This window comes from Salvelinus namaycush, chromosome 37, assembly GCF_016432855.1.
Source record: "Salvelinus namaycush isolate Seneca chromosome 37, SaNama_1.0, whole genome shotgun sequence".
NCBI classification, from domain to species: domain Eukaryota; kingdom Metazoa; phylum Chordata; class Actinopteri; order Salmoniformes; family Salmonidae; genus Salvelinus; species Salvelinus namaycush.
Window position 1 is genome coordinate 14,420,951 of NC_052343.1, and position 14,986 is coordinate 14,435,936.

The window sequence follows — 14,986 nt, forward strand, 5'->3', positions numbered from 1 at the left end:
AAAAATGTTGTTGTGTTACAGCCTGAATTCAGAATGGATTAAATAAAAACATTTCTCTCACCCATTTACACACAATACCCCACAATGACAAAATGAAAACATGTTTTTAGTATAAATAAAAAATTATAATACAGAAATCTCTAATTTACATAAGTATTCACACCCCTGAGTCAATAGATGTTAGAATCACTTTTGGCAGCGGTGAGTCTGTCTGGGTAAGTCTCTTAAGAGCTTTGCACACGTGGATTGTACAATATTTGCACATTATTATTTTTTAATTTTTCAAGCTCTGTCAAGTTGGTTGTTGATCATTGCTAGACAGCCATTTTCAAGTCTTGCCATAGATTTTCAAGTCGATTTAAGTCACAACTATAACTAGGCCACTCAGGAACATTCAATGTTGTCTTGGTAAGCAACTCCAGTGTATATTTGGCCTTGTGTTTTAGGTTATTGTTCTGCTGAAAGGTGAATTTGTCTTCCAGTGTCTGTTGGAAAGCAGACTGAGCCAGGTTTTCCTCTAGGATATTGCCTGTGCTTACCTCTATTCCGTTTCTTTTTATCCTAAAAAACTCCCTAGCCCTTGCTGATGACAAGCATACCCAAAACATGATGCAGCCACCACCATGCTTGAAAATATGAAGAGTGGTAATCAGTGATGTGTTGTGTTGGATTTGCGGCTAACATAATGCTTTGTATTCAGGACATCTAATGCTTTCACATTAGACAATCTGACATTAGACCTATTATGGAACATTGTTGTAGAATTCAGACTGCTGTCACATAGGCCATATTTAGCCAGCAGCATACCACCCTGCATACCACTGCTGAATTACCTCTGAAGATAAGCAGAGTTGGTCCCTGGATGCTGCTGAACAGGTTTTGGAAGGCCAATGCCCCAGGGCAGTGATTGGGGACATTGCCATGTGTAGGGTGCAGTCTTTGGGATTGTTAAATGGGTGTCCTGACTCTCTGTGGTCACTAAAGGTCCCATGGTACTTATCGTGTCCTGGCTAAATTCCCAATCTGCCCCACCCCCCCCGTAAGTAAATATTCCCAGGTTGTTACTGTAAATGAGAATGTATTCTCAGTCAATTTACCCACATAAAAAAAGGAGGGACAAGTGGTTTTCAACCAGGGGACGTAGGACCCCAGGGGAGAGGGACCCAGAGCTTTTAGGAGCCCTTGAAAATATAGGGAGAAAACTAAGAAATAGAAAATTACAAACTAGAGTTTGACATGCATTAAAATATTAAAAACAATGTTCAATTTTATATAGTGAGTGTCAACAATTAATATCAAGCAGACAGTTTACTCTTAAAAATGGTATCTCTAATGTAGATGGACCCCAGATTTGTATTTTTAGTAAGTAAGCCTTGGCCAACTAAGCAGAGCCATAACGCCCATGGGGGACCCCAGATTTTCTTTCTGTTTTAAGGGGCCTCTGAAAAGAAAAGATTGAGATGCCCTGGCCCTCAGGGAAAAGATCAGGCAATGATTTTACTTATTTATTCAAATACCTGTGCTGTGAGGGAAAACTGACTATACCGAGATAAGATGTAAATGAACATTTTGGTGGACCTTTAAAAGAATACCAGTGACTCGACTCCTGCCAGGGGAAGACCCTGCTAGGGGAATTCTAGATCTTGGTCCAGTGCGTGGAGAGCACAGCCGACCCTGGTCCAGAGCAAGGGGAATTCCTCGGCTGACACCTTTTAAATATGGTTAAGATGTAAATGATTACATTTTCCTATAAACACAGACCTATACGATCTTTTTATATGCAGTCACACATAGACAGCAAACCCTCGTCGCCATTGCGCACAGGGCAATATGAGGAGTATCCGATTGGTGCGCGAGACTATAGCAGCCTAGTGGTTTCGATACATTTTTCTTATCAAAATTAGGTCCATGTTAAAGTTATAGTCTTAAATACATTACATATAGACAATAACTATGTCTCCTTTCAATTGCGTTTTACGTTGCCTTTCCTACTTACCAAAAACGTTTAATCAAAGGCAAGAGCTCCATGTTTGATGCTTGATGTGCCACCTGTGAAGTGCACGAGTTAATCAATACATTTACATTTACATTTAAGTCATTTAGCAGACGCTCTTATCCAGAGCGACTTACAAGTTGGAGAAATGCGGGGCGTGGAAATAAAACAGTCAACAGATTTACTGCAGTCAAAGATTATGGATTTCCTGACAAACACACATGTCTCTCCGCTCTAACACTGGTAGTTGGCTCCCGCCTCTCTTTTATTTGGATTGGTGGACACATCTCATTATTGTATCAATATTTTTGAATATTCGATGAGGGTTGGTGACGTCACGGCCTGTATTCAATGGTGAGAGATGCTACGCTACTAGCCTCATATATGAATATGCATATTCACCTCGAGACTCCGATATAAAGTATTTTTTCTCAAAGTTGCCGGGATGTCACGTGTCCTACTTATATTAGTACACTCGTAACAACCTAACTATTAAGAAAGTATTTATATTCGATCAACTAAACCTTTCGTAGCAAACTAATAAGCCATTTATTTTTTGTTGACCAAATTCTACACCCACTGACCTCCATACCAAAACTCCTTTCTTGTGGGCAAAACAACGAAAGAACGCTAACGTTACCTGTTGGAGGGAGACAGATTTTCCGACGAGTTGGGCCTCTCTCCCTCAACAGAAAGCCCAGTCTGCTTTCACTTTGACGGCTACTTTTACTTTCATTTTCATATTCTAGTAGGATATACCTACGCCTTGAATTATACAGCGAAATCTAGAAAACGTTTTGGTGCTGAACAAAAAAATGCGTAACGTTACCCTAGTCTTTCTCCATGCCTTTGCACTAGGTAAATTGACACTTCCTTTTAGGGCTAACAAGTCTGTATGTCCTCCCTTACACCTTTTTTATACTGCTCTCTAACTGCAGTTACATTGCAAAATTAATGCAGTAAAAAAACAACGGTTATTTTGGAAGCAGCATACTGCAGTAATACTGCACTCTGACTGCAATCTTTTTCGTAAGGGCTGTCCAACAAGGTTCGTCTTGTCATTTGCCTTCTATTTTTTTTCCAGTTTGCGTACACAGCAGGCATATGAAGGATGCTGAAGATACAAGGTCGATATGCGGCGAGGATTCGGTTCTTTACCTGGGGTCAGGCACTGGTCAGTGAGGTGGTACATGGTAAACTACTTTGTGTTACTCTTTTCCAGGGCATTAGTGTGGCTTGCTAATGCTGACTAAAGCCCTGGATCAGAGACCTCAGGGCCGGCCGCTCATTAGGCAGGATTAGACGGATTGACGAAGGCAACATTTTCTGAGCTAAACTGACCAAGACGCACCTCCAACAACACATAAAACCTCATATAATTATGAGACACCACATTAAAATAGAGACACCAAACCATCTTTCACATTTTCAGGCTATCCTAACTTCAGATTTATTTTATCAACTATAATTCATACAATGGTATAAAATAACTCACCAGCAGTAACTCTTGAACCATTCAGCTAGAGACACCAAACCAACTTTCACAGGTTCTGGCTATCCTAACTTCAAATTCTTAGAAACGTTTAATAACTATAACTATATAAATTAGCATAAAATAACTCACCAACAGTAACTCTTGAACTGTTCAAGCTAGAGACACCAAACCAATCAATAATTGTTTACAGTTACCCACTTTTTCAAATATAACCAGTCATTACCATTACTACTGCAGTCAGTACCACTACAATAACTTTTTTCAAAACCATAAATACTTTAAGCAAGTTAGCAAGCACACCACATTTTCTTCAGGAAATGTACTTTTCTAGTATTGTAGACCGCCTTTGTCTAGCCACTTAATCATATCAATCTTCGTCCACTCTTTCCTCCATCTAAAGACAGCAGAACTCAAAACTTTTATGTTCCCAGCCAATTTAACCTCAGGTTTGTCTCCTGCTGTCCTGATGAGCAAAATATGTCTTGAGTTAATTCATTTTAGCAATTGAACCATGGAATTTGATTTGACTACTATTTGACTATCTGCCTTTTACTGTTTTTCTGGAGATCTTTGGCTGCTCACACATACTTAAGTAGCTCATACTAGTGATTTACAATCTGGTATGTCCTCAGTCCTCATTGTAATCTTCATTATTGAAACTACAGCACTGGCCCCAGACCAGCTGTTAGGGGCATAAAGTAACCTCACACCCTCTTCTCCCAGCTGGGTGAGGAGCCCTATAATAAGGAGTCTGGTCTATTGATGAAGAGGCTATCACCTAACAACACCACCCAATGGTACGCAGGTTTGGAGGGTGAAGTGGAACTTTTGGCTGATAATTATTTTGATATCTTCCTGCCCAATGTAACGGCTGTTGATAGTGGGAGGTACAAGTGTCTGTAGGAGAGCAGAACCAGCAGGGGCAGGTTCACCTCAGAGTGACTGGTGAGTTTGTTCTAATCTCATTGTGTGCTTGTTTTGGTATGTAAGCTAACTGTATACTGCATGTGGGTGTTTTAAATTGGACCCCCCAGAGAGTTCCTCTGTGCTGATATATACTCTTTTAGAGTTTCCAGTGTATTATTATTTTTTCATTTGCAGGTTGCCTTGACAATAAGTCCACAGACCAATCAGAAGAAAGCAATACCATCCTAGTTCTTTCCATTGTGGGGCTTGTGGCAGCATTGCTCACCATCAGCTATGTGAGTTGTCCACTGTCCTCTCATTTAATGGTAATAGTTTCAATGTATTTCATTTTGCGTTTTTATTTTTTTTAGCAATTTTTTTTTTATCTTTATCATAGGTAACCGTTACGAATATGTTACTACAAAGGAGCAAGAAGAATCCACAAGAACAACTTCTAGATGCACCCTTTGAGAAGAAGGATTTAATGTTGATCTACACTCTGGGGCCAAACTGGTCGGGACAGGCTTCCATAAAACATGTCTGTGTGTGAGACCCTGTTCAGCTAGTTTGGGCTCATTGTAAGGTAGAGAAAGGCAGAGAGGCAGAGAAAGACCAGTGAACTTTTGAAGCTGAGCAAGGAGCCTAAGAGTCATGTCTACTTTCTGGAGAGTTTACCTCTAGAGCAGAGGTAGGCAGACAACCCTCTGGCCGGTCCTGTAGAACCAGTATGTGTAGGCTTTTCAAAGAAATTAAACAGAAACAGTAGCCTACACCCTTTCTGATAAATTGAAAGTATCAGGGCCATTATGACAAACTTACACAGAATGAAAGTTAAAGTGAGAGCTTAGTCTGTAAAATAGAAGAGAAACCACGGCTCCCCACCCATTATAGAATCATTAAGTTAGTAAGTGGTGGCTAAAATAAGAGAGGTAAGTATGACAAAAAAATAATAGGTTGTGTTTTATAAGAATGCAGTGATAGCATTCTATTGTAATTAAGGTATAGCCAGGCTGTAACGATGTGCGCTGAGAGTCGGGAAGCAAGTTCAAGTGAGTGTTTTAATAAATAAACGCAACATAATACAAAATAAGAAACACGAACAACGCACAGACATAACACAGAAACAGAAACAATGACGCCTGGGGAAGGAACCAAAGGGAGTGACATATATAAGGAAGGTAATCAGGGAAGTGATGGAGTCAGATGACGCGCAGGTGCGTGTAACGATGGTAACAGGTGTGCGCCATAACGAGCAGCCTGGTGACCTAGAGGCCGGAGAGGGAGCACACTGGTGACCTAGAGGCCGGAGAGGGAGCACACGTGACACAGGCAATATATAACATTCTATTGCTGTGGCTGGATCCCTGGGTGTGGACTAAGATTGCAAAAATAAATACTGAACTTTCTAATACTTTAATTGATTATCCTTTTTGTTGTACTAGCTACATGTTATGTCATTGTATTGTGGTTGTTACATGCTCACAACAGCAGGATTTGGGGGGGGGGACTATGTCCACTGTTGAATTTCTCCTCACTGTGCAATATACACTGAACAAAAATATAAACACAACATGCAACAGTTTCAAAGATTTTACTGAGTTACAGTTCATATATGGAAATCAGTCAATTGAGATAAATGGATTTCACATGACTGGGAATACAGACATGCGTCTGTTGGTCACAGGTACCTTTAAAAAAAGGTAGGGGCATGGATCCGAAAACCAGTCAGTGTCTGGTGTGACTACCATTTGCCTCACACAGCGTGACACAGCACCTTTGCATAGAGTTGATCAGGCTGTTGATTGTGGCCTGTGGAATGTTCCGCTCCTTTTCAATGGCTGTGTGAAGTTGCTAAATATTGGCGGGAACTGGAACACGCTGTCGTAAACATCGATCCAGAGCATCCCAAACATGCTCAATGGGTGACATGTCTGTGAGTATGCAGGCCATGGAAGAACTGGGACATTTTCAGCTTCCAGGAATTGTGTACAGCTCCTTGAGACATGGGGTTGTGCATTATTATGCTGAAGCATGAGGTGAATGGCACGAGAATGGGCCTCAGGATCTCGTCACGGTATCTCTGTGCATTGAAATTGCCATCGATAAAATGCAATTGTGTTCTCTGTCCTTAGTTTATGCCGGTCCATACCATAACCCCACCGCCACCATTGGGCACTCTGTTCACAACGTTGACATCAGCAAACCACTTGCCCACACGATGCCATACTGCCCGGATTAATCTGTGAAGAGCACAATTCTTCAGCATGCCAGTGGCCATCGAAGCTGAGCATTTACCCACTAAAGTTGGTTACGACACCGACCCTGGTAAGGACGACAAGCACACAGATGAGTTTCCCTGAGACAGTTTCTGACATTTTGTGCAGAAATTCTTCAGTTGTGCAAACCCACAGTTTTATCAGCTCTCCGGGTGGCTAGTCTCAGACGATCCCGAAGGTGAATAAGCCGGATGTGGAGGTCCTGGGCTGACGTGGTTACACGTGGTCTGCGGTTGTGAGGCCAGTTGGATGTTATGCCAAATTCTCTAAAACAATGTTGGAGGTGGCTTATGGTAGAGAAATTAACATTAATTTCTCTGGCAACAACTATGGTGGACATTCCTGCAGTCAGCATGCCAATTGCACACTCCCTCAAAACTTGAGACATCTGTGGCATTGTGTTGTGTGACAAAACTGCACATTTTAGAGTGGCTTTTTATTGTCCCCCGCACAAGGTGCACCTGTGTAATGATCATGCTATTTAATCAGCTTCTTGATATGCCACACCTGTCAGGTGGATGGATTATTTGGCAAAGGAGAAATGCTCACTAGCAGGGATGAGTTGAGTGTTGATGAACGAATTTGGTTCCTAAATGTTCGTTAACCAATTTAATTATAACAATGCAAACACTCTGTCCGTTTATAAGAATTTGTAAGATTCTTATTTGCATAAAATAGACAGAGACCCGTGTCCAAATTAATCAATAGCGTTTATTCTCGAGAGATCTCTCCTCCAAAAATCATGTACATCACATTATATATTACACACAGCGTCATAGAGTCCCTCCCCCTCCGACTAGGACAAAGCTAATTCAAAAGTCCATCCCAACACCCTAACGCACACACATACACACTATATCTGGATTATCTCCTGAATTCTCACCACAGTTTATTACCCCTTAGCTGACAGTACCCCGATACGGAAAACCTGGATGGGCTTTTTCTGTCTTCCCTTATCTCCACAGAGTTATAGCTTAGTCGGTTCAAACATAGGTTAATGATCCATTTAGTTTTCTTTAGGTACACACACAGACATTCCGTTCTACCCCCCTACCCCCCTAACCTCTAATCCTAATGGTTAAGTTTCTGGGTAGAATTATTTAATCATTTATCTTAAACCTTGATAAAATATCCTAACAAGTGTCCTGTGAATATGTTTATGTATATGTACTATACATGTGTGTGTATGTGTATATATATCTTGGTATATATTTTGTTGTATTTTAATTTCTATTATTATTGTCATTATTGTGTTTTGTGGTTGAGTGGTGGGGGGAGGTTGATGGGGATGGTGGAGGTGCTGGGGGTGACCTATTGAGGGCGAAGGGAGCTATTGGGGAGAGGATTCTTCATGGAGGCACATTCAGTCATAGTTTTGTTTATTATACTATTATACATTTTTTCCCTTTTTTTTCTATTATTATAACAGTTTACTGTGATTATGGGAATGCACTCATGTTGACTTATATATTTGAACTTTATTTTGGGCCCAGATTACATATTTTAGATTTATTATTGTTATTATTATTATTATTACTACTGTACCTACATTCTTAAAAACAAAAAAAATGTGGGAAAAGCCGTAAGAGGGAAAAGAACGATGGGATGGGGGATTGAGGGATGGGTAGAGAACAGTAGAGGGCTCTGAAAACTATTATTGCTGAAATAACCACTTCCTTTTGTGACTAGTCTAATACTTCCTATGGCACACATCAGAGGGCATGATAGGTCACCAAAAATTATTCTGAAGTGTGCCAGGCCTTGCATTCCCAAAATAGAAAGGGGGGGCTTGCCGAAAAAAGCCTTGCCGAAATTCCCCCCTTCTAATTTCCGAAATCCCCCCCTTCTAATTCCCTTGATTTTGTGGCACACACTACTGGTCAATAACGTGATCAGAAATCTCAACTAGCAAACAAGTCGCAGCAATGAAGATTTGAGTGCGTGCGCGTTCACGCAAGTCGCAGCAATGAAGAAGGAGGGGGTGCGTGCGCATTCACGCGAAAAGGTGGGGGCTTTTCGGCACAACATTGGTATGAGAATATTGTAGAGACATGCAAGCATTGTTCCATTAATTTGAAAGTGTCAATTTGGAGTCTGTAACAGATCCCTGGTGGTCTAGTGTTTAGGATTCGGCGCTCTCACCGCCGCGGCCCGGGTTCGATTCCCGGTCAGGGAACATACTGTTTTCCTTTGCTCTGAACAGCTCTTTCTGTACCTTAACGGTTTGCACTAACGTTCTCTTTATAAAGTTAATTTTATATCAGTGTTCTCTTTATAAAGTTAATTTTATATCAGTGTAGGCTGCTGAAGGGAGGACGACTCATAATCATGGCTGGCATGGAACAAATGGAATGGCATCAAACTATGTGTTTGATGTATTTGATACCAATCCACTGATTCCGCTTCCAGCCGTTACCACGAGCACATCCTCCCAAATAAAGGTGCCACCAACCTCCTGTTTTTTATATTTAAGCAATAATGCACGAAGAGGTGTGGTATATGGCCAATATACCATGGCTAAGGGCTGTTCTTAATCACGACGCAAAGTGGAGTGCATGGATACAGCCCTTAGCCGTGGTATATTGACAATATACCACAAACCCCCAAGGTGCCTTATTGCTATTATACTTTTTATTTATGTTTTAGTTAACCTTTATTTAACTAGGCAAGTCAGTTAAGAACAAATGTGTATTTACAATGACGGCCTACTGTGAACGCTGCGTGTAACACATCCGGTGTCAGGATAAATAAAAAGCAAGGTCTGCTAACTTTCTTTAATTATGTTTAATTACCGCAAACAATGAATGGCAAATGCAATTTTCGTATATACGGGTTCGCTGTATCACCGCGCAGGGTAAACAGGGAACTGGCAGGAAGTACGTAAACAGCTGTTCTTATACCGTGATGACGTAGTTCCAACGCGTCTGTTGGCCTATCACAGTAGAGGCTGGGCGCGGTTTAGACTTTGCCCCGCCTTTGCTGGCCCTCGGACTTGTCCAAGCCCCTTGGCGCGTTCCTTTGTCCACATCTGGTTGCTGGGTAGATTAGCTCCGTCTTGTGTCTCCCCCTGCTTCTTCACTCACACAATTCCTAATATGGTACTGAACAGTCTCCCAACCTTCCTGGTTGGCCTAGAGTGATGCACCCCTCCCCTCTCCAGACTGTCCACAGCTTTTATGGCCTGTGTTGGTCAGTCCTTACACACCTACACACACACCCATCTGTATTGTTTGTGTGTGTGTGTAACAAAACAATATTCATCTTCAAACAATATGCTAACAGGCTATAGTGCATAAACATAAATCCTAACACTACACCGGCCAAACTCGGACGAAGCTCGGCCAATTGATCGCCAGCCTATGGGACTCCCAATCAATGCCGGTTGTAATACAGCCTGCATAAACTGGTTACCAACGTAATTAGGGCAGTAAAAATAAATGTTTGGTCATACGCGTGGTACACGTCACGAGTATGTCAGCCAATCAGCATTCAGGGCTCGAACCACCCAGTTTGTAATGCTTATTTTATCTGTTGAATTCATTTATTCACAAATGTTTGTACTAGGTCATTGATTAAGTAACATTTTTGAGAAGCGTCATTGCCACAGTCAATATGAAGAAACCAATTAATTAACTAACTACCCAACATGATAATAATTGAAACAAAGTTACTCGTACAAGTGAAATTAGGGGGTAGTTATCTTGGCCTAGTGGTTAAGGCGACAGACAGGAAATCTTCCCGCGCAGGTCAAAATCCTGTCGACAACGGGTTGTTGTGTGCTGCTGCCTGCTGAATCATAATATCAGTCAAAATGTCAGATATCTCTTTTTATATACAAAAGATGTTGGATATTACCAATTTTTGTCGACAGTACTATCAGATGTTGTCGTGGCCGAGTGGTTAAGGCGATGGACTAGAAATCCATTGGGATCTTCCCGCGCAGGTTCGAATCCTGCCGACAACGATTATTTTTCTCCCGTGATTAACGCATTACCCAGGCGTTTACATTGTATCACAGATGGCAGGTATCCGTTATTGTATCACTACACATAAATCGCGAGCTACAAAGTATCGGACTTTACCTACTTGAAATGAGGTTACGCCTGTCAATCAAGCACTCCTGTTCATGACAACAACAGTCAAATAAGCAGCAGTACCCTGAAGCTATGGCAGACGATTGGGACGAATTACTAGATGAGGTTGAACCAAAGTTCTGTCGCAATGTTTCGTTGACGCCACAACTTCAAGGGAATGTTTAACGCAAACTGGGGGGGGGAAACTGGTGCGTAGTAAAATGCAAGTGTTAACAGGCTAACTTTAACTAGTACGGTGGAATGGACTAACGTTAGCAAACCAAGTTGTTGACCATGACTGACAGTGGAAGCTTATGCAACGTAACTAACGACAATAGCTATGTAACGTTAGCTAATTAGTTGCAGACGCCAGCCTTCCTAAATTGTAAAAGGGCTGCCCTCTAGGTAGTCTCATATTTGCTTAACTTTACACATTTGCAGACAGGACAGCTTCCTAAAACGACAAAGACTAAGTCATTGCCACAGGCAACAGGCAAGTAAGTTTGCCAATAACTCAACTTTAAAGAACCTCACTTATTCATGCGAGCATAGTTGGTTGGTAGTAGTTGTACATGAAGGCAGTTGTCGTGGCCGAGTGGTTAAGGCGATAGACTAGAAATCTATTGGGATCTTCCCGCGCAGGTTCGAATCCTGCCGACAACGGGTTGTTTTGCAGCTTGTTGAATCATAATATCTGGCTGTATCATTCTGTCAGTGGAATACTGCAAAAAGTCAATGTGTTCATATGACGTTATTATTGAAACTCAGTAAATGTTATCTAAGACATCTGTATATCTCTGTTGCATGCTGTGAATGTCATTGTATGTTTTACAGTTGTCATTATCTTAGGAAGACCAAAATGGTCATTCACGGGAAGCCATAAAGTCTAGTAGTGAGCCTTTGGTAAAGTATGTATTTGATAAAAGCTCTCTTTCAATCCCTATTTGTTCTTATGTGAGCAGGTGCTGCCCAGTTTTCCTTGGTGGTAGCTCCATTGCAAATGGTGTAGGAACAGCCGTTTCACAAAGGTAAAAGTGCTGTTAAATTGTAGAGCTGGGGTCATCAACTGGATTCAGCCGCGGGACGATTTTTTTATTTTCTTGAGTGGATGGTCAGGAGGTCGGAACATAATTACGAATAATTTCAAATAACTCCACTGCAAATTGACCGCAAGAAGCTCAAACATAAATAATATTTAACTAAAACAGACAAATTTCTAATCTTGCTTACATTTGTGTATGATCACATACTGTATATCTCTATATTATGCATGGGAATTCTTTGGAACAGATTTCCGTTTTTACAGTCTTATGTCCAACAATAAAATTATAAAATATATTTTATTTATTTTGCTCAGAAAACGTGGGGGGCCAAATAAAATCACTTGCAGGCCACCAGTTGGGGAACCCTGTTGTAATGTTAAGTGTGTGTAAGTATGGATCACATTTTAATATGACTCATTGTTTAACCTGTGCTGACAGGTCGTGTGACCAGCTGAAATGTATCTCCTGTGACTTTCGGGTGGCCATGTTTGACGATCATGAATGGGACCCCTCTTGTGATGACCTATTCTTCAGGTGAGCCTCCTCTCATTGGGCCTGATGTATCTTTATGGGTTAACAAACTCTTTGCAGAATTTAAATATTGTTATTATCCTGAAACAAGTTTGAAGTTGTTACAGAAAACCACAAATCCCAAATATCTCAGATTTGAACAGAAGAAGGCAGTGTAAACCTTTTATTTTGGGACTTCGTGAAAATAAACTGGAATAATCTTCATTTGATTCTTAATGTAAAATACCTTTTAAATGGGGATTATGACTTTCACCTTGATTGATATCCACCCTTTCAGAGAAACGGGTATTTTTTTGTCAAAGTGAGTATGAATACACAGTGGTTTAATTTAAAACTTTTTTTAACCATGCTCTGAGATCAGTGCATGGCAGATAGGAATTTCATAGGACAACTGGTACTAGTGGATGGAGACAGACTTTTATAAAGGCAGTCAAACAACACAACAATGCCACCTTGGGTGCCTCTCTGGTTCAATATTGTGTTTCACTGACAGAGAGCTTGCCCATGATGACAAAGACTGACACTTAAGCTTAGTTAATGCAGTGAAGTGGAAGACGTTACAACAGTAGCGCTGTAAGTATGCAGGCGTGGGTATTTGGTGCTCTTAACACAAAGACAGGAATTCAATTCTTCTAGGCTACACTAATTTGATACTATTGGTGAGAGTCGACTTGAAATGCAAACTAAGACAATAGACAGAAGGGCTGTGCTCAAATGGGAGAAAAACATTTTAAAATATAAAAACAACAAAGCCTATCGCAATCACAATGTTGGTATTTTGGTGCAGGTAAATTATGGCACTTGGAGCAGCGTATGCTTTGTGAACAGCCTCTTTCTTTCATCTAAAATATACTGTAGCTAGTGCCTTTCATTTTTTGAAAAATGTTTCATAGTGTAGGATTGCAGCAGCACAGCTTTGTTGAATCCAGACTTTTGTGTTGACAAAATGGAGGTAGTAGGCCTAGTGAAAATCCAGTGCAAGAACAGCGAGCAGGGAGTACTCACATGGACCCTACCACGTTGTCTTCCTAGAGAATGCGCAGTGGCTGATGTTCCAAGCTTGTGGGTTTTCCTGTCGGTGTTCTGATCTGTTCTGGTGGACACTTGGTGGTTTCAGGCTTTGTGCTGGAGTATAGAGGTTTTACTAAGTTTCTGAGAGACTAGGGCTCCTCTACAAGACATGGGGATTCATTTATCATTCAAATGTGCTTGTTAAATGCAAAGTAACGTATTGTGCAAATGATGCAGAAATTAAGCTTTAGTATGGACATGCTTACCATCAAACTTCCATGTCCATTGTGTCTTGTCTAATTTGTCTTTCCACTCAAATGTATTCCTTCAGCTGTAAATTTCAAGTTAACTCTGGAATATTTGTGATATTTCCAATCATTCAACAATATTTCAAGGGTTCTTGGAGGCTGGTTTTGTTCCATGCACATGACCAATTTGTGTCAGGTACTTTGTGAATTTAGTACTACTTATCCTATCTATAACTCTATATACCAGTATTATACTGTGAGAGAAATTAATCTATTCATCTAGCTCATTGCTTAGCTAACCAGCCTTGTCTCTTTGTATCTTTGCAGGAGCAACATGCGAGACTGTCAGAAGCTGCGGGCCAAGCTGAGGAGAAGAAAAGGGGTGCAGACGCACGCCTACAAGTGTAGCTGGCACTCTGCTCGAGACCTCACTGACCTGAGAGAACAGCACCAGCTCAAGTGGGTCTGTGGGAAGCATGACATGTGACAGCCTTCTTTCTATCACACACACACACCACTTTGCAGTTACTTGAAAACCAATGTCCTCTTGTTATAGACAGCCCAACACATATTTTTCTGCCTTGAGAATGATATAGGTCTTTCTCTGCATTACATTTAGTGTGTTCTGGGTTTAAAGGTAAATGAACAAAGTAGGTCTTCTGCTATCTTTAGAGATGTGATTTTAGCTAGCTCAGTTTTAAGAGCAGGTATATGCCAGACCATATGTGTGTGAAAACGGTACTTATGAAAGATGAGGCTAAATTGAATGAGTCTTATGTAAAAAAAAAAAATAATAATAAAAAAAAGGATGTTACATGCTTTTCTGTAGCCTTTCCTTCTCTATCTTAGTTTCTATCTCCCTTGTCCTTTTGTTTATTTCCTTCTGTCCCTTTGAGTTTGAGTCAAATGCATTCTCTGTTCAGTGATTTCTGATCCTACCATTCATGTATTGTGTATAATATGAAGGTGAGGTTAGTGTGAAGTTAAATGATGCAAACCTTTCCTGATGCATCTGTGCTAGACATTGAGACATAAAATATTAAACATAAAAGCATTACTTCACTCTGGCAGTCTAGTAGTTGATACTTTATAAATGAATCATAATCAAATGAAGTATTCTGTGGATAGTTGATTAAATATGTACTAATTTATTCATCATTAGGGAACCATAAAAAAGCTTAACTTCCAAAGACATTCATGGGATTTGTTGTGATAGCCCAGTCAGAAGTAGGTATTTTGGATGGTAAAAAATGTGCTCATATTATGTACAAAACATCTGCATATGCGTGTATAGACTAGGCTATTCACATTTAGTCATAGTTGAATATATGTTGTATGCACTTATTTTTTTGTAGCTTTTTCTCCTTGATAATATTAACACAATTGAATTTCAAGTTTAAAAAGTTTGAT

At 40.5% G+C, this 14,986-nt stretch overlaps 1 protein-coding gene, 3 non-coding genes and 1 pseudogene across 4 annotated transcripts; all 5 read left to right on the forward strand.

Annotated features, from left to right (window-relative positions):
- Positions 1-2,808: 2,808 nt before the first annotated feature.
- LOC120031171 lies at positions 2,809-4,944 on the forward strand (annotated as a pseudogene).
- A 1,714-nt stretch (positions 4,945-6,658) lies between these two features.
- LOC120031637 (protein C8orf37 homolog) lies at positions 6,659-14,063 on the forward strand. The gene is made up of 4 exons (XM_038977438.1): positions 6,659-6,744; positions 11,706-11,771; positions 12,225-12,320; positions 13,904-14,063. Exons 1-4 carry the CDS (start codon positions 6,659-6,661, stop codon positions 14,061-14,063), a joined length of 408 nt encoding a protein of 135 aa, XP_038833366.1.
- Positions 8,775-8,846, forward strand: trnae-cuc. The gene has a single exon. It is a non-coding gene; the product is annotated as a tRNA-Glu (tRNA).
- trnas-aga lies at positions 10,553-10,634 on the forward strand. Its single transcript has one exon. It is a non-coding gene; the product is annotated as a tRNA-Ser (tRNA).
- Positions 11,325-11,406, forward strand: trnas-aga. The gene has a single exon. It is a non-coding gene; the product is annotated as a tRNA-Ser (tRNA).
- Positions 14,064-14,986: the final 923 nt, after the last annotated feature.

Excerpts from the sequence above, each read along its gene's own strand:
- LOC120031637 (XM_038977438.1), top strand. The coding sequence starts at position 6,659 with ATGCCAGTGGCCATCGAAGCTGAGCATTTACCCACTAAAGTTGGTTAC. Across the intron at positions 11,772-12,224 it reads GGAACAGCCGTTTCACAAAG|GTCGTGTGACCAGCTGAAAT; the intron begins GTAAAAGTGCTG and ends CTGTGCTGACAG. Across the intron at positions 12,321-13,903 it reads TGTGATGACCTATTCTTCAG|GAGCAACATGCGAGACTGTC; the intron begins GTGAGCCTCCTC and ends GTATCTTTGCAG.